Genomic DNA, 27,114 nt, shown 5'->3' on the forward strand with positions numbered 1-27,114 from the left:
TAAATTATAATTTTTTGAAAATAGTACATAATCTAGAGGTGTAAGACAAGGTTGCTCTTTATCACCATATTTATTTGTATAGGGACTGAAAAACTTGCTGGGTCGTTCTTGAATTGTGGTGGCATTTGCGTCCCTTGCCATTTCAAACATGAAAAACACATTCAAATTACAAATAGGTACACATCACACATGTTTTTGTTCATATTTAACTGTTTATCAATGATAAAGCATAATGCAAGTCAATTATACTGCAAAATGTTATGTTTATGCATTGTTTAAAGTACTTATGTCAAGAAAAATGGCTTATCCAAGCAGTGGATTGTAGTAACATGTTTAAAGTTGTAAAGTTGTAGTAACATGTTTTTGTGATTCAGTGATATCTATCTATTGTTTTGAATGCTAGAAAGCAAACAAAAGTATTTAATATATTGTACAGATAGAAAATCAAAGACTATTAAAATCCCTATCTTTATATATATATATATAATGTGTTTCCAAAAATGTTATGGAATTAGTGTTACTGCCCTTGAAAATCTGTAATTTCAAAGATATACTAGGACCTTGAGCATTCCCTCGAGTGGCAAACTGTTATTGGGGGAGGGTCTCTGTTGAAGAAAATTATTAGCTAATCACAGTGTGATTCCATTGATAATTTGGTGTAAAAAGTGTATTTGTGTTACTCAATTAAAATGAAGGGAAATTACATTGTGGACTAAATTACTTTAGTTAAAAAAAATAAAAGGGTTACTGACCTAAATTATCTAAAATGTGTAATTGGTGTTAATTAATCAATCAATCAATCAACGTCATTGGTTTTACTACTCCTGTTGCTGGCACAATGTAATCATAATGGTAAAAATATTTGTGGTCATTAAGCTGCCATAGTAGTTGATTTAGAATGGGAAATACCCAAATACATTTAATAAATAATAATAATAATCCAAAATGCCATGCCCAAATGCCACCGCAATTCAAGAACTACCCTGCTATAAAGGTAACATGTTACCATCAAAGGGGAGCTCCCCCAAAAAATGTGTGAACTTTATATACTGAAGAAAAAATATAAATACAACATTCAACAATTTAAAAGATTTTGCTGAGTTACAGTTCATTAAAGGAAATCAGTCAACTTCAATAAATTCATTAGGCCCTAATATATGGGTTTTACATGACTGGGCCGGGGCGCAGCCATGGGTGGGCTTGGGAGGACATAGGCCCACCCACTCGGGAGTCAGGCCCAGCCAATCAGAATTAGTTTTTTCCCACAAAAGGGCTTTATTACAGACAGAAATACTACTCAGCACCCTGTTCCCTCTGAGGATCTTGCAGGTGAAGAAGCTGGATGTGAAGGTCTGGCATGGTTACACGTGGTCTGCGGTTGTGAGGCCGGTTGGAAATAATTATCTAAAACGACGTTGGAGGCAGCTTATGGTAGAGAATTAACTTATTTAGGTTAGGGGGCAGCATTCGGAAGTTTGGATGAAAAGTGTGCACAAAGTAAACTGCCTGCTACTCAGGCCCAGAAGCTAGGATATGCATATAATGATTGATTTGGATAGAAAACACTCTAAAGTTTGCAAAACTGTTAAAATAATGTCAGTGAGTATAACAGAACTGATATGGCAGGCGAAAACCTGAGGAAAATCCATCCAGGAAGTGCCATTATTTTGAAATGTGTGTTTTTCCATTGAAAGCCTATCCACCATATAATTGGTTATGACCCAGATTGCGTTCCCTATGGCTTCCACTAGTTGCGAACAGTCTTTAGACATTGTTTCAGGCTTTTATTCAGAAAAATTAGGGAAAATGACCACATTGAGGGAGTGGACCCTGGGATGTCCCCAGAGCTGGTTACTGCGTGCGACCGAGAGTGCCCCTTTCTTGGTTTTCTTTTATATTGACGAAGCTATTGTCCGGTTGAAATATTATCGATTATTTAGGCTAAAAACAACCTGAGGATTGATTATAAAAAATTGTTTGACATGTTTCTACAAACTTTACGGATAATATTTGGAATTTTCGTCTGCCCATTGTGACCGCATTTGAGCCATTGGATTACTGAACAAAATGCGGCAACAAAATTGAGGTTTTTGGATATAAAGAGGGACTTTATCGAACAAAACAAACATTTATTGTGTAACATGGAGTCTTGTGAGTGTAACCATATGAAGATCATCAAAGGTAAGTGATTAATTTTATTGCTATTTCTGACTTTCCTGACTAATCTACTTGGCTGCTAACTATTTGTAATGTTCTGTGTGCTGAGCGCTGTCCTCAGATAATCGCATGGTTTGCTTACGCCGTAAAGCCTTTTTGAAATCTGACACGGCGGCTGGATTAACAACAAGTTAAGATTTATTTTGATGTATTGCACTTGTGATTTCATTGAAAGTTAAATATTTATAGTAATTTAATTTGAATTTGGCGCTCTGCAATTTCACCGGATGTTGGCCAGGTGGGATGCTAGCGTCCCACTGTTCCATTAAATTCTCTGGAAACAGCTCTGGTGGACATTCCTGCAGTCAGCATGCCAATTGCACGCTCCCTCAAAACTTGAAACATCTGTGGCATTGTATTGCCTGACAAAACTGCACATTTTAGAGTGGCCTTTTATTGTCCCCTGCTCAAGGTGCACCTTTGTAATGATCATGCTGTTTAATCAGCTTCTTGATATGCCCCACCTATCAGGTGGATGGATTATCTTGACAAAGGATCAAATGTCACTAACAGGAATGTAAACAAATTTGTGCACAAAATTTGAGAGAAATAAGCTTTTTGTGCATATGGAACATTTCGGGATCTTATATTTCAGATCATGGAACATGGGACCAGCACTTTACATGTTGCGTTTATATTTTTGTTCAGTGTATTATTCCCTTTTTAAGCTTTACCTTTACAGTACATGTCTTTCACCACTGACCAGAATACAGTTACCTTATGTCAAAGTGTGTATAGTTCTCAAATATTACATTCCTATGTACAGTTGAAGTCGGAGGTTTACATACACCTTAGCCAAATACATTTAAACTCAGTTTTTCACAATTCCTGACATTTAATCCTAGTAACAATTCCCTATCTTAGGTCAGTTAGTATCACCACTTTACTTTAAGAATGTGAAATGTCAGAATAATAGTCGAGAGAATGATTAATTTCAGCTTTTATTTCTTTCATCACATTCCCAGTGGGTCAGAAGTTTACATAGACTCAATTAGTATTTGGTAGCATTGCCGTTAAATTGTTTAACTTGGGTCAAACGTTTCGGGTAGCCTTCCACAAGCTTCCCACAATAAGTTGGGTGAATTTTGGCCCATTCCTCCTGACAGAGCTGGTGTAACTGAGTCAGGTTTGTAGGCCTCCTTGCTTGCACACGCTTTTTCAGTTCTGCACACAGTTTTTCTATAGGTTTGAGGTCAGGGATTTGTGATGGCCACTCCAATACCTTGACTTTGTTGTCCTTAAGCCATTTTGCCACAACTTTGGAAGTATGCTTGGGGTCGTTGTCCATTTGGAAGACCCATTTGCAACTAAGCTTTATTAACTTCCTGACTGATGTTTTGAGATGTTGCTTCGATATATCTACTTAATTTGACTTCCTCATGATCTATTTTGTGAAGTGCACCAGTCCCTCCTGCAGCAAAGCACCCCCACAACATGATGCTGCCACCCCCGTGCTTCACGGTTGGGATGGGGTTCTTCGGCTTGCAAGCATCCCCATTTTTCCTCCAAACATAAACGATGGTCATTATGGCCAAACAGTTCTATTTTTGTTTCATCAGACCAGAGGACATTTCTCCAAAAAGTACAATCTTTGTCCCCATGTGCAGTTGCAAACCGTAGTCTGGCCTTTTTATGGAGGTTTAGGAGCAGTGGCTTCTTCATTGCTGAGCGGCCTTTCAGGATATGTCGATATAGGACTCGTTTTACTGTGGATGTAGATACTTTTGTACCTGTTTCCTCCAGCATCTTCACAAGGTCCTTTGCTGTTGTTCTGGGATTGATTTGCACTTTTCGCACCAAAGTATGTTCATCTCTAGGAGACAGAACGCGTCTCCTTCCTGAGCGGTGACGGCTGCGTGGTCCCATGGTGTTTGTACTTGCGTGGTACCTTTGAACGTGGTACCTTTAGGCCTTTGGAAATTGCTCCCAAGGATGAACCAAACTTGTGGAGGTCTACAATTTTTTTTCTGAGGTCTTGGATGATTTATTTTGATTTTCCCATGATGTCAAGCAAAGAGGCACTGAGTTTGAAGGTAGGCCTTGAAATACATCCACAGGTACACCTCCAATTGACTCAAATGATGTCAATTAGCCTATCAGAAGCTTCTAAAGCCATGACATAATTTCCTGGAATTTTCCAAGCTGTATAAAGGCACAGTCAACTTAGTGTATGTAAACTTCTGACCCACTGGAATTGCGATACAGTGAATTTTAAGCGAAATAATCTGTCTGTAAACAATTGTTGGGAAAATTACTTGTGTCATGCACAAAGTAGATGTCCTAACCGACTTGCCAAAACTATAGTTTGTTACCAAGAAATTTGTGGAGTGGTTGAAAAACAAGTTTTAATGACTCAAACCTAAGTGTATGTAAACTTCCGCCTTCAACTGTACATAAAGAAGCAGATATGACCATGTATAGCATACATCCAGCATAAGTAAACTATTTTACTGAATGTTTAAGATAATTTCAGTTGAGTTGCATATGTTGCTTTTTTACATGAATTCAAATAGCGCCCATAAACATTAAATAAAACATAATGATTAAAAGTTATGGAAATGAAACTGAGAATGTTGTACAATTCCCCTCTTAGCATATTCACAGACACATGGTGTTTGTAGCATTAGTAATAAACTATTAAAATAACCATCTGGATCAGACGAAATCCACTGACAAAGTATACATCGAAAAATGAATTTCAGGTGATTTTAATATATATTCACATGTGTAGATACAGTTATGTGCATATTCAATATTCACCATTTAATTGACAAGCATTGCTCTGCAGGTGTAGCTAGGTAAATTGCAATTGACATTGCAGCATATAGAAGCCTCATAGAGGCCCTTTCAACATTTGTCAGTCTGTTCTAAGTGTGTTGTATTGAGCACAGCAATATGACACAAGCCTTCATTCTCTACAGAAACAAAGTTTATACATTCTTATATTTTAGTTACATTCCATTGCAATTATGAACAGGTGGTATGTTTACAAATGGAGAATGAAAATTGGAGTAAATCGAATTATGTGACTATGCAAATGACAAAAAAAATGTTCTAACCACCATTGATCATAAACTATAGACAATCAATCATCATAGAACAAAAACATTCCAATGAAGAGAAATGGGTGGGCATTTTCTTTAATTGCCTAATTTACATAACAGCTGTGTTTCCTTCAAATTAGCACAGCAATTGCATTAAAATATTATTTGAATAGCACCTGTGGTAGTAATGATACATATTCTACATGTTTTCCTCTATAGACAATGTGCAGGTGTGCAGAAATATGGACACATCCTAACCTAAGATATGCATGTGCAATGCAAACTTTAACGTAAATCAATCACTGACATCAATGGAGGCTTTGCTTAAAAAAGGCACATGCGTATCTCAAATTGGGATATGGCCTTACATCAGGATTCTGGAAACTCAAATGTATGGAAGCTCTTGGATTTCCAGGAAAAAATAAATGCTTTTCATGAGTCATACAATAAGCTGCTAGACAAAGAGTAGTGTGGACAGAGTACGACAACTGATACTGTGGGTCAATAATATACGTAGGTCCATAATAAGTACTGGTAGGCAGGATGTACTGATAGGCAGGATATTGCTCATTCAAGATTCAAATCTTGATTGAATCCCATATGCCCGATTCCAAACACGAGATCTGCGTGCACAACTTGCGCTAGCATATAAATCATGCGTTGATAGCAAATGGGAGATTTGTGTGAGAATTCGAGTGACATGCGCAGATCTCAAGTTGGGATTCGGCACTTTCTTTTTTTCTCTTTCTGCTTTTCACAAATTTGTCTGTCATATTTCCTTTGTGTTATGTTATGGAATGTAGGTACTTACGATGATATGGATCTGAAGGTAGTGGTGAGACCTTTTGAGGACAAATATTTGTTTAAATACGGACGGGTACAGAAAATCCCATTTCTTACATTGAATACACGCGACCAATACAAGAAATACAAAACGATCTCAGCGTAAAAATATAAAAAAAGAACATCTACAACAACATCAAAATCCATAAGAGCAGCAAGACAAGACCAACGGCTCATGTCATTCTTATACAGCAAGTACATTTAGATTGTGAACAGTTTTTTATTTAACCAGGCAAGTCAGTTAAGAACAAATTATTATTTACAATGATGGGGCAGAATGACAGATTTTTACCTTGTCAGCTCAGGGATTCAATCTAGCAACCTTTCAGTTACTGGCCCAACGCTCTAACCACTAGGCTACCTGCCGCCCCAATTAGATAGGTAGATTGCCTATTAAATCTGTGCACTCTTTGAAGATTAAAAATAGATTTGCATAATTACGTGTACGTGCACATTATGTTTCCCGCATTAATGTAATATTGCATGTAATATTGCATATATGAGCATGAGTGATTCTCTTTTCATATGACATGTTCATATCTATTAATTATTATATATGAAGATGGCAATCCAAGAGGGAAGACTGGTTGTGGAAACTGAAGACAATCTGTTGTTCTTAATAAAGATCATAAAAAAAAATATATTGACTGTATTCTAGCTAGATTGTTCTTCTTCACTGCATCCCATTTTAGGACCAGTCTCAACCCCTCTATTTAATTACTTTTGAGAGGTGGAATAAATTGTTTCATTGAATTTTTCTATTCCTTTTTTTTTAGAGGATTTAAGAAGCAAGATGAAATAATAATGAAAAAGTACAAAATGATATCAAAAGTAAAAGGTTAAACAGATATTTATAAAAACTAAACATCCTACTGTTAGAAATATTGATCCTGATGGTTGAGCCTTCAGTGGGTTGGAATAAATGTAAAATGCTTTTTACGATAATATATATCTTTCATGTATTGTAAAGTGGTGTGTGTTTATGTATAATCTGCACATGCAACTTGTAAAGTAATAATACATGTTAGTAACGTGTTTGCATTAGTGATAGCTAATACATACAGTATACTAGTCAATCTGGCATATTTTATACATAATTCTGTATAATTCACAGTATTTTAACAAATATTTGAAAATTCTAGTACTATATATTTACTTATTTCCATTCTCTCCATTCACCAGCCCTTCCTATCACTCACTTAAATGGATGTATCTTCTTATTCTAACTACTTATATCAACTATTTTACTCAACACTAGTGTTGAGCAACACTACAGTAGAAGCAACTACCTTTACACAACAGTTCATGACAGTGTATAACAAACACCAGTGTCTTAACCATCAAGTGTGATGTTCAAATATTAATTCAACATTTCGTCTTAGCCATGACAATTGTAGATAGTTATTGTCATAATCTTTCATGACCTGCTAGCACTGGACTTAAGTTGCAGTTGTATCGTTTCGCTATGAGAGTGTTGTTTTGACATCGCTAAAAGGGGTACTTTGGGATTTTGTCAATGATGCCCTTTATCTAATTCCCCCCATAGTCAGATGAACTCCTGGATACCATTTTTCTGTCTCTGTGTCCAACATGCTAGGAGATACCCACTGACTCCAGCCATGCGCTAATGCTAGTTAGCATTGGCTCAAATAACTACCTCTAACTTCCTTCATATTGGACACCAGAGGAGGATGGTGGGAGGAGCTATAGGAGGTTGGGCTCATTGTAATGGCTGAAATGGAGTCAAACGTGTGGTTTCCATATGGTTGATGTGTTTGATACAATTGAATGTATTCCATTCCAGCCATTACAATGAGCCCTTCCTCCTATAGCTTCTCCCACCATCCTCCTCTGCTGGACATGGAAACATAAAAATGATATTCATGAGTTCATCTAACTCTGGGGAAGTAGATAAAGGGCCTCGTTGCCAACGTCCTGAAGTATCCCTTTAAATGTGTTAGAAACTATTAACTAAAAGTGCCTTGTGATTATTAAATGTATAGTTCTTCATTTTGAGCCTATATTAAAGCGCAATATTTGTATCCCTTTTTTTAAGGTGCATGTGATGAATACCAAAAAAGGTGTCTATACATATGTATTTTGATATTTACATGTGACAAATTAAGTAGAAACCTACTTAAGATTGACCATATCTACAAAAAAATAATGTTTTCCCTTTGGCTACATGAATTGTAGACATTTAATTTCTTAATTTTTTTTCTGGACAGAATTAGCTTCGGTTGTTTGGTCAAGAAAGCACAAAAATGGCAGTATGTTAATCTACACACATATTCTGCAATTGAAAATGTAACTGTAGTTTGAGAAACAGACGCCTCACAAGTCCTCAGCTGGCAGCTTCATTAAATAGTACCCGCAAAACACCAGCCTCAACGTCAACAATGAAGAGGCGACTCCGGGATGCTGGCCTTCTAGGCAGAGTTCTTCTTTCCAGTGTCTGTGTTCTTTTGCCCATCTAAATCTTTTCTTTTTATTGGCCAGTCTGAGATATGGCTTTTTCTTTGCAACTCTGCCAACATCCCAGAGTCGCCTCTTCACTGAAAATAACCTTTGTTACCACATAGTTTCTTAGTTAACTTAATACCATGTAAATACCAGGTAAATACCAGCTTAAACTGGGCTGTAAAATAAAGCATTACCACTAAATCTTAATTTGACCCCATCAGCTACCTGACGCATGCATCTTAAACCATGTTTTCACAAGACAAGTGGTCAGAATCTTTCTACGTTCAAAATCATTAGCGTTATTGCTATTTGTTTTGCATTGTACACAACCCTAGTGGCAGCATAAATGCATTCCGTCCTTATAGCCAATCCATCATTTTGTTTGTCCTATCGATGAACCTCCTTTCTGCTACAAAATGGAGGGGATGGGGGAACGGCAGCGGCGCAATGGTCCTGGGGCCTCATAGGTTTCAAAGGGCGGGCTAGTAATTGGAGTGAGGCGCAAGGTTGACCCAGCCATTCCTGATATGTTGCTCAGGCTGCGAGATTTCTCATAGCCAGTTGCTTTAGAGGAGAACATTGATGGAAAGGAAATCGTTTACAATAATTATTTTGTTTAGTTGTTGGATTTGTTATTTAGGATTAAATTAAATGCAAGTTTAAAAAAAAAGTTGAAATGTTTATACATGTGATGACAAGGAAGACATGGGAAATTTACATATTGATGGAAAATTGGGTGTAGATTGAAGGTTGCATATAATTGAACAATATTTTGAGAGTGTTAGCATATAGAGGTAAGATAGGGGTTAGTAACAGTACACGATAGAAAGTAAGAAAATGAGAATAAATCAAATTGTGAGTAAATAATATCAAAACGTTAGGAGACATATAAAAGACAGACGAGGACAGACATAGAGACAAGACAGGACGGGACAAAACAAGAAAATGCGAGTTATGATTTATGTCATTCATTATTCTTTTCAATAGAGAAAACAAAAAAGTTCTGATTAATAGGTATTTAGGATTAAAACATTCAAACCTTCAGACCAGTTGAATAAAGCACCCAACATAGCCTAATAAGACAACAGCTCTGACCAGGTTCCTATGTTCAGGTGTTTTAGACAACCATTTGGTCAAAGACAAAGCAGTTCTTTTCAGACCAAGACACAGCAGCAAATAAAGCAAATACACAAAGCTCAGGTTTCACTGATCAAACCGTCGACCAAAGGAAGTTGTCAGGGACGTAAAATAGTATTTTTAACATTGTTTCCACGAAACTGTGTATCCTGAGTCATACAGGTGTCCATTTTCCGAGTGACGTGAGAGTGATAAGAGCCAAGACTCATTGATACAAAATCCGTGGTTACAAACAGGCCATTTCTCAAGACTCCCTTTAGATTCCTGACAACTTCACATGGCCAACATTAGAACAAATGTCCCCCACATTCAAACTCACTTCCTCTTTCCTGGGAACCACATCCTGCAACAGAGAATTATTTATAGGGGGAAAAGCAACATTTGGTAAATCAGTGCTCTACTACTGTATGTTAAAACACAGAGCGCTGCTAAATTGAAACCAATCCAAATCTTTTGTACTACAATGGCCGCTGGTATTCTCACAGAATTTCTGCTTTTATATCAAACTCTGCATGAAGGTTTCTGTGTAAAGCACCATAAAACATATAGCTTTTCCCTCTGTACTTTCAGTAGATATCACTGGGTAAGGCATGCAGACATTGAGCTCCCCCGTAGAGAGCAGACAGAGAGTAGACACTACACAGTGGTGTGCTGAAGAGTGCTGTTGAGTCAGGTGAAATATAAAACCCCATTGGTAGGTACTAGTAGTGTTAACCTCTTGGGGATGTCATTCGAAAACATAATGTTAAATTTCACTGCTATGCGGACGACACACAGCTGTACATTTCAATGAAACATGGTGAAGCCCCAAAATTGCCCTCGCTAGAAGCCTGTGTTTCAGACATAAGGAAGTGGATGGCTGCAAATTTTCTACTTTTAAACTCGGACAAAACAGAGATGCTTGTCCTAGGTCCCAAGAAACAAAGAGATCTTCTGTTGAATCTGACAATTAATCTGGATGGTTGTACAGTCGTCTCAAATAAAACTGTGAAGGACCTCGGCGTTACTCTGGACCCTGATCTCTCTTTTGAAGAACATATCAAGACTGCTTCAAGGACAGCTTTTTTCCATCTACGTAACATTGCAAAAATCAGAAACTTTCTGTCCAAAAATGACGCAGAAAAATTAATCCATGCTTTTGTTACTTCTAGGCTCGACTACTGCAATGCTCTACTTTCCGGCTACCCGGATAAAGCACTAAACAAACTTCAGTTAGTGCTAAATACGGCTGCTAGAATCCTGACTAGAACCAAAAAATTTGATCATATTACTCCAGTGCTAGCTTCCCTACACTGGCTTCCTGTTAAGGCAAGGGCTGATTTCAAGGTTTTACTGCTAACCTACAAAGCATTACATGGGCTTGCTCCTACCTATCTTTCCGATTTGGTCCTGCCGTACATACCTACACGTACGCTACGGTCACAAGACGCAGGCCTCCTAATTGTCCCTAGAATTTCTAAGCAAACGGCTGGAGGTAGGGCTTTCTCCTATAGAGCTCCATTTTTATGGAATGGTCTGCCTACCCATGTGAGAGACGCAGACTCAGTCTCAACCTTTAAGTCTTTACTGAAGACTTATCTCTTCAGTAGGTCCTATGATTAAGTATAGTCTGGCCCAGGAGTGTGAAGGTGAACGGAAAGGCTGGAGCAACGAACCGCCCTTGCTGTCTCTGCCTTGTCGGTTCCCCTCTTCCCACTGGGATTCTCTGCCTCTAACCCTTTTACAGGGGCTGAGTCACTGACTTACTGGTGTTCTTCCATGCCGTCCATGGGAGGGGTGCGTCACTTGAGTAGGTTGAGCCACTGACGTGGTCTTCCTGTCTGGGTTGGCGCCCCCCCCCCTTGGGTTGTGCCGTGGCGGACATCTTTGTGGGCTATACTCGGCCTTGTCTTCGGACGGTAAGTTGGTGGTTGTAGATATCCCTCTAGTGGTGTGGGGGCTGTGCTTTGGCAAAGTGGGTGGGGTTATATCCTGCCTGTTTGGCCCTGTCCGGGGGTATCATCGGATGGGGCCACAGTGTCTTCTGATCCCTCCTGTCTCAGCCTCCAGTATTTATGCTGCAGTAGTTTATGTGTCGGGGGGCTAGGGTCAGTCTGTTACATCTGGAGTATTCTCTTGTCTTATCCGGTGTCCTGTGTGAATGTAAATATGCTCTCTCTAATTCTCTCTTTCTTTCTTTCTTTCTTTCTTTCTTTCTCTCTCTCGGAGGACCTGAGCCCTAGGACTACCTGGCATGATGACTCCTTGCTGTCCCCAGTCCACCTGGCCATGCTGCTGCTCCAGTTTCAACTGTTCTGCCTGCGGCTACGGAACCCTGACCTGTTCACCGGACGTGCTTGTTGCATCCTCGACAATTACTATGATTATTATTATTTGACCATGCTGGTCATTTACGAACATTTTAACATCTTGACCATGTTCTGTTATAATATCCACCCGGCACAGCCAGAAGAGGACTGGCCACCCCTCATAGCCTGGTTCCTCTCTAGGTTTCTTCCTAGGTTTTTGGCCTTTCTCAGGAGTTTTTCCTAGGGAGTTTTTCCCAGCCACCGTGCTTCTTTCACATGCATTGCTTGCTGTTTGGGGTTTTAGGCTGGGTTTCTGTACAGCACTTTGAGATTTCAGCTGATGTACGAAGGGCTATATAAATAAATTTGATTTGATTTGATTTAACACTACTCTAACAACGCCTAACTGACCCATCGCGGGTGAAGCTGTGTGGTCTACAGGTGTCAATCTGTGATTTGAACCATTAGAGCACTACTGGGTTATCAAACTATTATTTTACAGTATGTGGCAGTTCAGCCAATTGTGTAAATGCTAGCTAATCTCCTCTAATGGCAGCATAGGTCATAGTCTCATTAGAGATTCATTGTCTGTATGAGTGTAGAACTCCAACAATCATGGGTCTTCACTCAAAGATAGACAACAAAGAACACCCCTTGGCATGATGCTCTTTCTGCCTCCTTGCTGCATTGGGAAAAACCACTTCACTATGGCAACGTCGCAGTCCACGGTGACCAACTAGACCACTCTACGTTTAAACATCACTATCCATAAATAAAAATGTCCCTTTTTTTTTATTCTAGCTGGCTGAGGCACATTAGTGGGAAGGCAACTCAGTGAAATATTGATGAGGACATTTTCACTGGGCTTCTCCAGTGCTACACACACAGCCATGTCTTGAACAGTGACAGGGTACTGTAAAGGGGACTGTTGTTGCTCCATCCATGGTTGACCTTTTTTTATGTCCCACTGACACTCCAAAATCAGTTGGAGTTGCTCCAAAGCTCAGACGGACGATCAACTTATCCGAACTGTGTAGTGTATAGCGCCTTTAACTTTTAGCTTCCCTTATGTTTCTACGTGTGCATGTGTTGGCCGCGAGTGTGTTCCGAAACGATTATATCGCATACGGAACTGTTATATCACATTCTAAAAGTACAAATGAATAACTTATGTAAAGAACCTCACATGGCAAAGGTTGAAATGGGTCTACAGTCAGTCGAAAGCTTACTACATTCCAGCCTAAACATTTTCTCATATGATGAATTTGAATCGACACAGTCCTGGACTGGATTAATTGCAACCAATATTGTTTGCCAACATCGAGTTCCTTTAAATGCTGAAATGATTGGCCATTTAATTTTACCAGTGTACTTATACTAATGATGACAAATATACTGTAGCTTCACGCATTAGACGCTGACATTCTATGTTTGCTACTGTGGAAGTGTAGGGCTGGAGAGAGAGTTATTATAGCGAGACACACCGGTAGCATGTATGCTGGGGATTTTCTCCTAGTGCTATTCCTGGAAATCAACATGCAGCGTGCAATACTTGGAGACAGAGAGAGACAACCCCCCAAAAAAGAGAGGCTCACACAAACTGTTCATATGATCCAAAACTAAACTGATCAAAGCTACACGAAAACACTATATTAATCCACATCTTATCAACTAATCTTCTGAGGAAACAGATCAAGCCCCATTAAGCAAAATTTGTTTTTTTAAATAACTGAACGTCCACAGTAGCTTTACTTTACATTGAATCTAGTAACACTTGTAGTATGAAAAATGGAGACTCACGTAGACAACACAAGAAACACACATCTTTCCTTGACAGTCTGACTCTAGTTAGAAGTTTGGTGAACTGACAAGGAAAGATGTACCTAATGTCAGGCATTGTATGGTGATTTAAATGGACCCAGGATGGACCCGAAAGCTAAAGGCTACTTCTACCAGGCATAAAACTTCTTCTCTACGATAAAAACGTTTATACCTACTTACAGCCAGACTTACATTACACTTAAAGGGAGTTGATATCTACTGTCATGAGATTAGTTACATTATAAAACAATAAATGTACAGTAAATGGAAATAAACCATATCAGGGGACTTAATCTACGTCTACTTTGTTTCACTATGACATAAATACCGACCTAAAGCCAAACTCAATTGGCACTACATGAGAGAGGAAGTACCTACCTACAGTCAGACTTTAGTTACACTTGCACTGCACTGGCGGCCTGGGAATGGGATGGAGAATGAATGTTAATCACAGACGGAGAGGTGGATGGAGAGAACATGGAGAACAGAGAACAAGTACAAATATTCAGACCAGATTTTTACCCAAAAAGAATGTTTTTCTCGGCAAGTCTATACTACGTTATACTTCTCGTATTGTATATTATACTTACATGAGATAATACAGTGCATTCGGAAAGTATTCAGACCCCTTGACTTTATCCATATTTTGTTAAGTTACAGCCTTATTCTAAAAGTGATAAAACTGTCCCCCCCCCATCAATCTACACACAATACCCCATAATGATAAAGCAAAGACAGGTTTTTATTAAAAAAAATCAAATGTATAAACCCCCCCTAGGCGGCAAGCTCTAGGAAGAGTCTTGGTGATTCCAAACTTCTTCCGTTTAAGAATGATGGAGGCCACTGTGTTCTTGAGGACCATCAATGCTGCAGAAAGTTTTTGGTACCCTTCCCCAGATCTGTGCCTCGACACAATTCTGTCTCGGAGCTCTACGGACAATTTGGTTTTTGCTCTGACATGCACTGTCAACTGTGAGACCTTATATAGACAGGTGTGTGCCTTTCCAAATCATGTCCAATCAGTTGAAGTTACCACAGATGGACTCCAATCAAGTTGTAGAAAAATCTCAAGGATGATCAATGGAAACGATGCAACTGGGCTGAATTTCGAGTCTCAAAGCAAAGAGTCTGAATACTTATATAAATAAGGTATTTCAGTTTTTTTTATTTTATACATTTGCAAAAATGTCTACAGACCTGTTTTCGCTTTGTCATTATAGGGTATTGTGTGTAGATTGATGAGGAACATGTTTTATGTAATCCATTTTAGAATAAGGCTGTAACATAACAAAATGTGGAAAAAGGAAAGGGGTCTGAATACTTTCCGAAGGTACTGGAGGTTGTTAAAGATGGTGTGGGTTTGTATTACCCATACTTAAATATATTGGTCTGTTCTTGCACCATAACACAAGCCACAATGTGCTCAGCACTTGCCTAGGATGTTTTTTGGGAAAACACACCATATATTATGCTGGCAGTGACTTGTTAACCATACTGTATCTAGGTCATACTGTATGTGCGTCAGCTATCCTCTTCCTACTCTCCAAGGAGATATATATTTTACAATTTATACAGGTCATATATGTCTAATATTAGATTGGATAAAAAGCTGTCATGGGTGAAAATATTAGCAGTGTTGTTATGGAGAGACGTGAGTAACAGTGATATTTGACATAGAGAATTAGATGCATTTATGAAATGCAACAACAAACAATTCATTTTTCATACATTCACATTTGAAAAATATTTTGAGAGAACAATGAATTAGGACAGGATGAAATTGACAGGTAACAGATCAACATAATTTTTTTGAAGATCTGCCTATTAGAAGTGGCTTCAAATTGAGGAGATCCTTGTTAAGTGTTCCATCCAAAACATACACTACTGGTCAAAAGGTTAAGAACCCCGTACTCATTCAAGAGTTTTTCTTTATTTTTATGATTTTATACATTTTAGAATAATTGCGAAGACATCAAAACTATGAAATAACACATATGGAATCATGTAGTAACCAAAAAAGTGTTAAACAAATAGCCACCCTTGATGACAGCTTTGCATACTCTTGACAGTCTCTCAACCAGCTTCACCTGGAATGCTTTTCCAACAGTCTTGAAGGAGTTCCCACATATGTGACCCGATTCAGGAAACTAGGCGTATGTCGCAAGTCACGATTTCACAGGAGAGCCTTTTGAATGTTTTCTTTTTTTTTTAATCGAAATGCTTTTTTTGGCAGAAATGCCGTTGTGAACTTTCATGTGCCTTAATATCAAACTAGTATGTCATCTGTAAATACGAATAAAATTGTTAAATTATGAGCCTAGTTGGTTTAGCCACAGAGAAAGACAGCAACCTTCCCGCTAGTCATGATTGGCAGATATAATGAGTGGGCTAGACATGCCAAGAGATGAGTTTGGATTGGTCTGCGGTGTTGCATCTTGTTCATAATGCGTAGATAATCTTTTCTACTGCAGTTTTTTGAAAGATAGAACGTTAGCCATGGAGAACTGCAAATATGTTGCTAATGCTCTCAATAGCATTGCTGCCCTGAATTTATCAGGCGCTATCGACAACGGTCAGTGGGAAAAAGTTGTGATTTCTGGCTGACGATCGTGCCATGCAATGCTGACTCTCTCTCACTCTGAAAATAACACATTTTGAAATCAGTGGAACCCAACGGGCCAAACAAGCTGTGCAAACTAAACGGAAACAACACAGGATGTCTTATAAAAGGGGTTGCAGTCTGCCGTGAAGCTTTCACCCATGTATACAGGTAAGAATCTAGCTACAGATTCAGATATTATACGTTTCTAATTTTGTCAGAAAGTTGTTTTCATTGCAAGCTAAAGGTTGCTGTTAGCTAGCTAACTAGCTAACAGTGAACCTATTGGTTAACATTAGCTAGCTATGACAATCGGTATGTATTGCTAGTTAAAGCTTGCTGTTAGCTAGCCAGCTGACGTTAGATGACTGGCTAGCTAACTAGCTAACATTGAACCTATTGGTTAACTTTAGCTAGCTATGACAATCGGTTCGTATTGCTAGATAAAGCTTGCTGTTAGTTAGCCAGCTGATGTCAGATGGCTGGCTAGCTACAGTAGCTAACATTACGTGTATGAACTGTGTGTAGTGATGTTCTCAGAATGCCATTTCACATCTATTGTATAATAACGCTCAAATATTTATATCTGTAATTTGTCTTTCAGCATCAATCAGTAGAATACACCTGATTTTTGGCAACTTTTACTTCACTGGCTACCCGTCAATAAAAAAAGAAAATTGAGCCATCTGGTTTGCTTAATATTAAGGAATTTGAAATGGTTTATATTTTTACTTTTACTTTTGATACTTAAGTACATTGTGCCCCTAGCTATAAGTCAACAAAAAATGTAAAAATGTAAATTAAATTGTGCCATCTGGTTTAATATAAGGAATTTGAAATTATTTATACTTTTACTCAAGTATGACAATTTAGTACTTTTTCAACCACTGGGTGTGGCTGGGGATAATAGCATTTCTTCACATGACCCATCAATTTAGACAAGTGTGTCTAATATTTATAACATATTTTTATCTGGACACTTTCTGTTTACCTGGAATTGTTCCTTATTGTAGGCTACTACCACTTCTAGTCTTAATCTTTACTACACTACTCACTGTTTAGCACATGACCTCACATGTGAGATGTGTGGGGGCTGGTTTAAGAGGGTGTCAATGCTGAATGGGTGTAGACAAAGGAGAGCTCTCCAGCAGGTACCAAAACTTTCAAAGGCCCTTTTCTCAAAAGTGAGTTTACAAGTTTATCAATGTTCAAAGCAAAATTACTTTTCCATTGTTACTCAAAAATGCAGTGTATGATATACCATTTTGTAGTTCTGAGTCTCTACTTTTATCCAATGTAAAAAAAAAATATTTCAAATGTTGCTATATAAGACCGATTTGAGCTGGTCAGTCACATATGCTGAATACTTGTTGGCTGCTTTTCCTTCATTCTGTGGTCGGACTCATTCCAAACCATCTCAATTGGGTTGAGGTTGGGTGATTGTGGAGACCAAGTCATGTGATGCTGCACTCTATCACTCTCCTTCTTGGTCAAATAGCTCTTACACAGCCTGGAGGTGTGTTTTGGGTCATTGTCCTGTTGAAAAACAAATGATAGTCCCACTAATCCCAAACCAGATGGGATGGCGTATCACTGCAGAATGCTGTGGTAATCATGCTGGTTACGTGTACCTTGAATTTTAAATAAATCACAGACAGTGTCACCAGCAAAGCACCCCCACATCATCACACCTCCTCCTCCATGCTTTATGGTGGGAAATACACATGCGGAGATCATCCGTTCACCTACTCTGCGTCTCACAAAGACACGGCGGTTGGAACCAAAGATCTCAAATTGGGACTCCAGACCAAAGGACAGATTTCCACCGGTCTAATGTCCATTACTCATGTTTCTTAGCCCAAGCAAGTCTCTTCTTATTGGTGTCCTTTAGTAGTGGTTTCTTTGCAGCAATTCGACCATGAAGGCCTGATTCACACAGTCTCCTCTGAACAGTTAATGTTGAGATGTGTCTGTTACTTGAACTCTGTGAAGCATTTATTTGGGCTGCAATTTCTGAAGCTGGTAACTCTAATGAACTTATCCTCTGCAGCAGAGGTAACTCTGGGTCTTCCTTTCCTGTGGCGGTCCTCATTAGAGCCAGTTTCATCATAGCGCTTGATGGTTTTTGCGACTGCACTTCTAAGTTCTTGAAATGTTCCGTATTGACTGACCTTCATGTCTTAAAAAGTAATAATGGATTATCGTTTCTCTTTGCTTATTTGAACTGTTCTTGCCATAATATGGACTCAGCCCAATTTGGTAAAATAAAAGACCATCTTCTGTATAACCCCCCCCCCCCCCCCCCCAAGAGTGCGCAAAGCTGTCATCAAGGCAAAGGGTGGCAATTTGAAGAATCACAAATATAAAATATATTTTGATTTGTTCAACACTTTTTTGGTTACTACATGATTCCATATGTGTTATTTCATAGTTTTGATGTCTTCACTATTATTTTACAATGTATATAATAGTAAAAATACTATCCTTAGTTAGAATATGCAGAATATTTCACCAGCTCAAAGTTTCAACTATTATCAAAATGTTCCACTACACTGCAACATACTGTATCAATCAACAATCTATTCTCTCCAAAACAGGCATCCAAGAGAAGAGAGAAAAAAGAGTAAAAAGAGAAAAAGAGAGAAAATCCCTGTTTATACCTGGTGCTAACATGTGTCCTTTGTCCTGATCTTCTCCACATTCTGATTGTGCCCACATATTAGCCGTTGGACCTACACATGGTATTAAAACGTGTCTCTTACCCAACCATCCACCGTGTCCATTATGACCAGATTTTCCTGTATGCAAATGATTTAATATTTTATAATATTTTTAATAGTTTTTTAAATTTATTTTAAGACAAATAATTATGCAATAAGTCAATGGTGCCTAAATATAACCTTATTGTAAATGTATTTTCTGAAGGTCAAAGGTTTTGTGATTACTTAATTAATTTCAATTGAAATACAATCAAATCCACACTGTGGATGTAAGTTATTAAAATATTTGTTGTATTATTAATTTAATTATTTATTTTCAAATAAAAATACATTTATATATATATATATATATATGTATTATTCATTTATGCACTTAATTTAATTTAATTATCCCAATTATTAAAAATAAGCATAGGTGATGGGAAGATTGAGAGGAGGAAAGGTAGATAGACAGTCTGACTAAAGACAAACAGACTACAAAGCACACCAACATGTAGAGACAAAGTAACTGACAACAATTCCACACTTGACACAGAAACAACAGAAACAGACTAAAATGAACTCTGATTGACAATGGTCCTTGACAAACAGACATTAAACATACACACCAAAATCAACTAACAGAATCTATAGAAATTAATATTAACAGAAATCTCAGAGAGACACAAAACAATACACACACACACATATATATATATATACACACACACACACAAGACACATATTAATACACACACATATAGGCCATGTCTAAATACCCGTACTTGCGTTCTAAATATTAGGCTATTTGGCTATGCGAAAATAGGACATTTTATAGTATGTGAAATTTCAAAATTGTAGTATGCCCTGAATGCCAGGATGTACCACTCACATCAACTTTTCATCTAGTTACTAGATTCTAGTAGCGTTCAATGCACACTACTGCGGAAGAGAATCGTCTTTTCAGACCACGTTCGACAACAGCTGATAACTCCATAAGGGGACGTGCTGTACCGAAATGAACGCGTGGTGGGGAACAAGCGTGGTTGCACGTTAGATGACTCCTTCTCAGTATGGATGAGCCTGACACGTTGATAGCTGTTGCTTACTGCGTTCGTTTTTTTTTACAGTATGTCTAAACAGTACCGTATGTAGTACGATTAGTATACAGTGTGTAGTTTTAGTAAGTAGTTAGGCAAGAGAGATTTCGGACATGGCCATAGACACAAAAACATACACAGAGAGTGAGGGAGAGGGTAAAGAGAAAGAAAGAAAGAGAAGAAAGAAAATAACATATGAGAGGACAGTATTGAGGGGGAAAGGGAATGACTGCGAGTGAGCAATCAAAGAGGTAATTGACCCTTTGACCTTATTGAACCCTGCATATTGCATTTCGGGCGAAGGAGGTCAAGTGGACAAGTATCTTGTAGAGAGACTTAAAATACTACTGAAATAACTTAAGGACTGCATATACAAAGGTCTAAGAAAGAAACTGTGGGAAAAGCACACAACACCAGTTTGAGAGCACAATAGGGAATCCCACTTTAAAACAAAAAAGGGAACACATCGTTAAGCCAATATTACTTTCAGCTGGGGCAATTATGGCCATCAAACCTCCAGTGATTTTACAGTGTTCCCTTTGGGTTTCTTCACCTCATTCCTATCCATTTGGCATTCAATTCGATTTTTGGTCAATATGAGATTGAATGACAATGCTGCTCGGAGGCATTCTATTTTTGTTCAGCTTCACACGGATGCAATGGTATTCCATTACTATCAAATGTTACACGTTTCAGGTTACAGAGGGAAGTCAAGTTTCTGTGATCCTCGAGTCCCCCTACTGATACCAATATTTTCAGCAATGCTGAGAGCTGAACGTTGGCATGTAGAATTGGCACAAATATCGTAGAATGTTCTGGGAGTCAAAGGGTTATAGCTTTCCCCCCACCAAACGCGTGTACCGTGATAACGAGAGGAGGGTTCATTCAGTAAACATCGAATGTCATCCTATGAAACCTCTAGTGCTTCTGGCTTCCTGCTTAAAATGGCCTCCTTTTTGGTTTTAAAGAGGGATTTGCGGCATTAAGTTGAGGTTTTATACACAAAAAGAACCGTTGAAAACACACAACACCGAAGCAGTCCGGGGCTTCCAAGAGAGGAGTTCAACAGCTCAAGGCTCGCTTACCTTAGATGGCACGTAGCCAGTTGTCAGTCAATCAGTCTGTCATAGTGTCTGTCTGGCAGTGTGATGTCGGCATCAGTCAGTGAGTCAGTATTTCGGTGTTTCTTTCAGTCACCAAGTGCAGTTAACTGTACAAGTGCAGCTAACTACACTTTAAAAAAAAGGGTTCCAAAGGGGTTCTTCGGCTGTCCCCAAAGGGGAACACTTTTGGGTTCCATGTACAACCATCTGTGGAAATTGTTCAACCTGGAACCAAAAAGGGTTCTTCAAAGGGTTATCCTATGGGGACAGAGTGTACTCAGGTCACTACAGTACAGCCAAGAAGTCCCGTCTGACATTTTTAACTACACTAGGCACTGAAAGCACACATTTTGAGGTCTAGGGAATAGTGTTTTACGAAACACGACACACTTAAAACAACTTTTCGTCAATCAGCATTGCATTGATGTTAGTTTGTCGCATTTGTCTATCAATGTGAGGACTGTACAATGTTGAGGAGAGCCATATGATGATACGGCTGAAAATGTTGTTCCCGCCACGGCATGTATCGTAAGGTACTATTCCCCTGACCTCGGAGGCTCCGCTGACCCCACTGACCTTTGACCCAAAGATGGCCGCTGTACAACATCGCATTCAAAATCATCCATTATGTAAGCCCTAAATATAGCTAGAATATGTACATATCATATCATAATAGAAATCTGTGAGACTGGAAATTTCGCCTGGTGCATCTGTTGATTTCTTCATAGAGCGATGTGTCTTTTGCTATCTGTCAGGGTGAATGTCAGTGAGGTAGAGAGGGCACCAGTGACAGAAAAAAACAACACAGTAAAAGCCACACACGACAACAACACAAACACAAACACAACACTCGGACGGCACTGAGAGTAGGACAGAGACGCAGTGTAACGTGTAAGAATGAAAAAGCCCACATACAAACGCGTGATATGACACAACCTGAAGAGAGAGACAGCAACACAGAGCAGGTCAGACAACACGTGACCCGCCGTTCCTGATAGCCCTCAAGTGTTACAGGGCTACTTCAGTGCAGCTGCCACACGCGGCACACGTCGGCACACACAACCGCACTCTGACCACACAGTCTCTCAAACACACAGCCTGGTGCACACACACACACACACACACACACACACACACACACACACACACACACACACACACACACACACACACACACACACACACACACACACACACACACACTCACTCACACACTCACACACACACACACACTGTACATTAAATATGGAAAACACGTACATCCCTTTACTTCATGATATGAAAAAAGAAAGATCAGGTTATTCTGAATAATAGATCACTCTGATTGGATGATACTCTGAGCAATACAATGCAATTGGGCCTTGATATACAAGTCACAGTTTGACCCAACCTTAGCTCAATAGCTTGGTGGTGTTGTTCCCCTACCTATCTATTCCCTTACGGAAAGAACACATTACATCACATACATTTTCAGGTGAACACGTTTTCATGTGACCTGATGTGAAGTTAATGCGATAGCGTGCGACAATGTGTAAACAAACGTGTGATAACGTGAAACTACAGATGTGTAATCGTGATTTCCCACATGTGAAATCGTGTGTGTTTTTTCTGTAAGGGTTGATTTCACTATTTGAACTTACCTACATTAACACAGAGGGCAATTTATGGGTGATACTTCAACTTTACCTAACAGACTGTACAGACACAGCACAGTGAACACAGTGGGTACAAGTTGTGATTTGCAGTCATGCATAGTGTACTGTATGTGAGAGTGTGAGTGTGTTCTGTGTCCAAGTGTGTCTGTGAGTGGTATGTTTCAGTGTCACCTGCCAACATGCAATGTCATGGAGTTGAGAGAACCTAAAATGTTTGGCTGACGGATTAGGTAAAACAAATTACATGGTACAGCTAACGGGGTTCCATTTCAGGTCCCCGTGGTTTTAAGGTGTTACCTCTTGGCCCTATGGTTTGATCCAGGAAGAGGTGGAGTTTGCATTGAGGTCCTGCTGTAGGAGAGACCCTTCCAGCTTATACCATTCATCAGCCAAAGGGGAGTCTGGGCTGGCTGCCAAGCCTGCTGCCTCTAGTTTAGCGTCAAAAGTGGCATTGAGAGTTTGGGAGGAGTGTAAAGGAGAAGTGTTTGGTGCAGGTTTGGTGGTGGCGGTTGTAGGTGGTAAAAAAGGTTTGTTGCAGCCGTAAAGAAATGGATCGAGGTATTGCGTTTCGGAATCAGAACAAGAGTATACATGGGGTAAGCAGGTGTAAATAAGGCATGTTTCGAAGAGGAAAGGAAAGGAGGAGGGAAAATAATGGGGATATGGAATCAAAGATGGGGGACAAGGAAAGGGGGTGGGGGGGGACAGGGCATCAAGTGGGAGTCAGCCAAACAAGAGGGAGGAGGGGAGGCAGGAGAGAGAGAGAGAGAGAGGTAGGGAGAGAGAGAGAGAGAGAGAAAGAAACAGAAGTGACGAGAGGTCAATTAATGCATGGTCAACTGTCTATGTACAAGAGACAGAGAAAGAGAGAGAGAGGCCATGAGCGTGAGAGAGGACGAGAATACAAAGGACAAAATGGAGGATGGCAATTTGAGGCAGTGAATGAAAGAGAGAGGGACAGAAAATACAGACAGGAAGGAAGGTGCTACCAAGTGTGATGGAAGTGTCACAGCATGAAGGTGAAGAGGTGGAAACATATAGGCCAGAGCAAAGAAGAGCAGAAGAGTGAAGATGTTGTACGCGGGTGTTGTTGTGTCCTGTCAGAAACTAGTGTTTGGAACCTCTCTGTCACACAAACATGGCTCTTCCCATGATGCTCTTGGCCGTTGCTTGTGTCTGTCTGCGTGTTCTCAGTAACTAACCACAAATCAGTTCCCATGTGTGCTGTATTTGATCATGTATACATCACTTGTGTACGTATTTGTCCCCTGTGCACCTGCCCTATTAGCATCTTCTATATGCAGATCATTTTTATCTGTATCAGTGCTTGTGCCTTATGGCGTCTTGTGTGTAGCTCTGTTGACCTATATGATGTATGTGGTTACGGTTTTGTCCCCCTGTGGGAGCGACGTACCTTTCCGCACATTCCCATCTGTGGCGCGGAATTCCCTGGTGTTGAGCAGAAAGCAAGCGCGGTCCTGCTGGTAGCGTTCCCGGGTCACTCCGGTGCCCCCTCGCCCCGCGGGACTCCGCTCGTCCGGGCTCAGCACCTGGTCGATGGTAGGGCAGTCCTCGTTCGCCAGCGCCGCAGTGGCCGCGTCGCCGTTCTGCTTGGAATCTTTTGGGAAAAGAAGGAGACGGAAGGGGGGGGGCGGAAGCAGAGCAAGGGAGAAGCAGAGAGTAAAGGAGAAGGAATGAAGGAAGAGGAGAGAAGTGAGGTATCTGGATAGTAGAGGAGGAAGGTTGTGATGGGAGACTGAGGCCAAACTGGACAGTGTTTCCACATCCACACTAGCACACCACTTAGGAGGCATGCCCGTTACATTGCTTCCCTCTCCGTAATATGTTAGTACGGACATTGGAACATAGTTTGAGGGAAGGAGTTGCAGACTTGATGATTCATTTGGCCCAATCAGAGAGCTTGCTGTTGCAAGCTGAGGGACTTTGATTGGCTGCTATATCGAAGGTTTTGGCATGGCACCTTGGCCCGACGATACAGAAATCATGAATCCCCAGTCTCCCATCACTGGAAAAAGGTATATATGAAAATAGCCAAAGGAATGGGGGTGGGGGGGGGGTTACTGCATGTAAACTGATCACAATTTAATACTGCAGATGAGATACATGAGATGCATTAGCAAAGACAGATTCAATAAAATAGTGTATTGTGTATTTATTCATTGTGTTATTATTATTTTTCTCTCTGCATTGTTGGGAAGGGCCCGTAAGTAACCATTTTACTGTTAGTCTACACCTGTCGTATACAAAGCATGTGGCGAATAACATTTGATTTGACTACGATATGTAATTGATAATGGCTAATGTGTCAAAGTTCATGTCTATACTGGCTTAGCTAGACAGCATGGTAAACTAAAAACTGGACATGGTAATATAAGAGGTGGGATTGAGGGTGTGAGTTGATGCTGCAGTGTGACTGATGCTTATACAGCGCCTTTGGAATGTATCAGGTCCCTTGACTTTTTACACATAGGTTATGTTATAGGTTACAGCCTTGTTCTAAAATTGATTAAAGCGTCCCCCCCCCCCATCAATCTACACACAATACCCCATAATGACAAAGCAAAAACAGGTTTTTATAAAAATGTTCAAATGTATAAAAAAAAAAAAAAAAATGAAATATCACATTTACATAAGTATTCAGACCCTTTACTCAGTACTTTGTTGAAGCACCTTTGGCAGCGATTATAGCCTCGACTCTTTTTGGGTATGACGCTACAAACTTGCATACCTGTATTTGGGGAGTTTCTCCATTCTTCTCTGCAGATCCTCTCAAGCTCTGTCAGGTTGGATGGGTAGCGTTGCCGTACAGCTATTTTCAGTTCTCTCCAGAGATGTTCAATCACGTTCAAGTCCGAGCTCTGGCTGGGCCACTCAAGGACATTCAGAGACTTGTCCCCGAAGCCACTCCTGCATTGTCTTGGCTGTGTGCTAAGTGTCATTGTCTTGTTGGAAAGGGAACCTTCGGCCCAGTCTGAGGTCCTGAACGCTCTGGAGCATGATGCTGCCACCAACGTGCTTCACCGTAGGGATGGTGCCAGGTTTCCTCCAGACTTGAGACTTGGCGTTCAGGCCAAAGAGTAGAATCTTGGTTTCATCAGACCGGATAATCTTGTTTCTCATGGTCAGAGTCCTTCAGGTGCCTTTTGGCAAACTCTAAGAGGGCTGTCATGTGCCTTTTACTGAGGAGTGGCTTCCGTCTGGCCACTATACCATAAAGGCCTGATTGGTGGAGTGCTGCAGAGATGGTTTTCCTTCTGGAAGGTTCTCCCATCTCCACAGAGGAACTCTTCCAGTGACCATCGGGTTCTTGGTCACCTCCCTGACCAATGCCTTTCTCCCCCGATTGCTCAGTTTGGCAGGGCGGCCAGCCAGCTCTAGGAAGAGTCATGGTGTTTCCAAACTTCTTCCATTTAAGAATGATGGAGGACACTGTGTTCTTGGGGATCTTCAATGCTGCAGAAAGTTTTGGTGCCCTTCCCCAAATCTGTGCCTCAACACAATCCTGTCTTGGAGCTCTACGGAAAATTCCTTCAACCTCATGGCTTGGTTGTTGCTCTGACATGCACTGTCAACTGTGGGACCTTATATAGACAGGTGTGTACCTTTACAAATCATGTCCAATCAATTGAATTTAGGTGGACTCCAAGTTGTAGAAACATCTCAAGGATGATCAATGGAAACAGGTTGCACCTGAGCTCAATTGTAAGTCTCATAGCAAAGAATCATGATACTTATGTAAAAAAGGCATTTCTGTTTTTTATTTGTAATACATTTACAACAATTTCTAAAAACCTGTTTTTGCTTTGTCATTATGGGGTATTGAGAGTAGATTGCTGAGGATTTGTATGTATTTAATACGTTTTAGAATAAGGCTGTAATTTAACAAAATGTGGAAAAAGTCAAGGGGTCTGAATACTTTCCTAATGCACTGTATCCTCAGACCACAGGAGGTTGGTGGCACATTAATTGGGAAGGACAGGCTCTTGGTAATGGCTGGAGCAGAACGAGTGGAATTAATGTGTTTATGTGTTTGATGCCATTCCATTCACTCCAGCCATTATTATGAGCTGTCCTCCCCTCAGCAGCCTCCACTGCCTCAGACACAGCTGTCAAATCTGATCTCA

General features: G+C 39.9%; 1 protein-coding gene across 8 annotated transcripts in view; it reads right to left on the reverse strand.

Annotated features, from left to right (window-relative positions):
* The window catches only part of LOC115160310 (potassium voltage-gated channel subfamily C member 1), an 89,897-nt gene that overhangs the window by 21,091 nt on the left and 41,692 nt on the right, over positions 1 to 27,114 (reverse strand). For 2 of the 8 annotated variants that reach the window (XM_029710669.1, XM_029710670.1), the window contains exon 4: positions 24,384 to 24,587. In XM_029710669.1, the coding sequence (XP_029566529.1) occupies positions 24,384 to 24,587 (204 nt within the window). Of the gene's footprint in view, positions 1 to 8,622; positions 9,132 to 14,191; positions 14,233 to 22,229; positions 22,251 to 23,266; positions 23,398 to 24,383; positions 24,588 to 24,815; positions 24,996 to 27,114 lie in introns of those variants that run through there. The other 6 variants (XM_029710664.1, XM_029710668.1, XM_029710667.1 and 3 more) reach the window with 6 other exon arrangements.

This window comes from Salmo trutta, chromosome 2 (assembly GCF_901001165.1).
Source record: "Salmo trutta chromosome 2, fSalTru1.1, whole genome shotgun sequence".
NCBI classification, from domain to species: Eukaryota; Metazoa; Chordata; class Actinopteri; order Salmoniformes; family Salmonidae; genus Salmo; species Salmo trutta.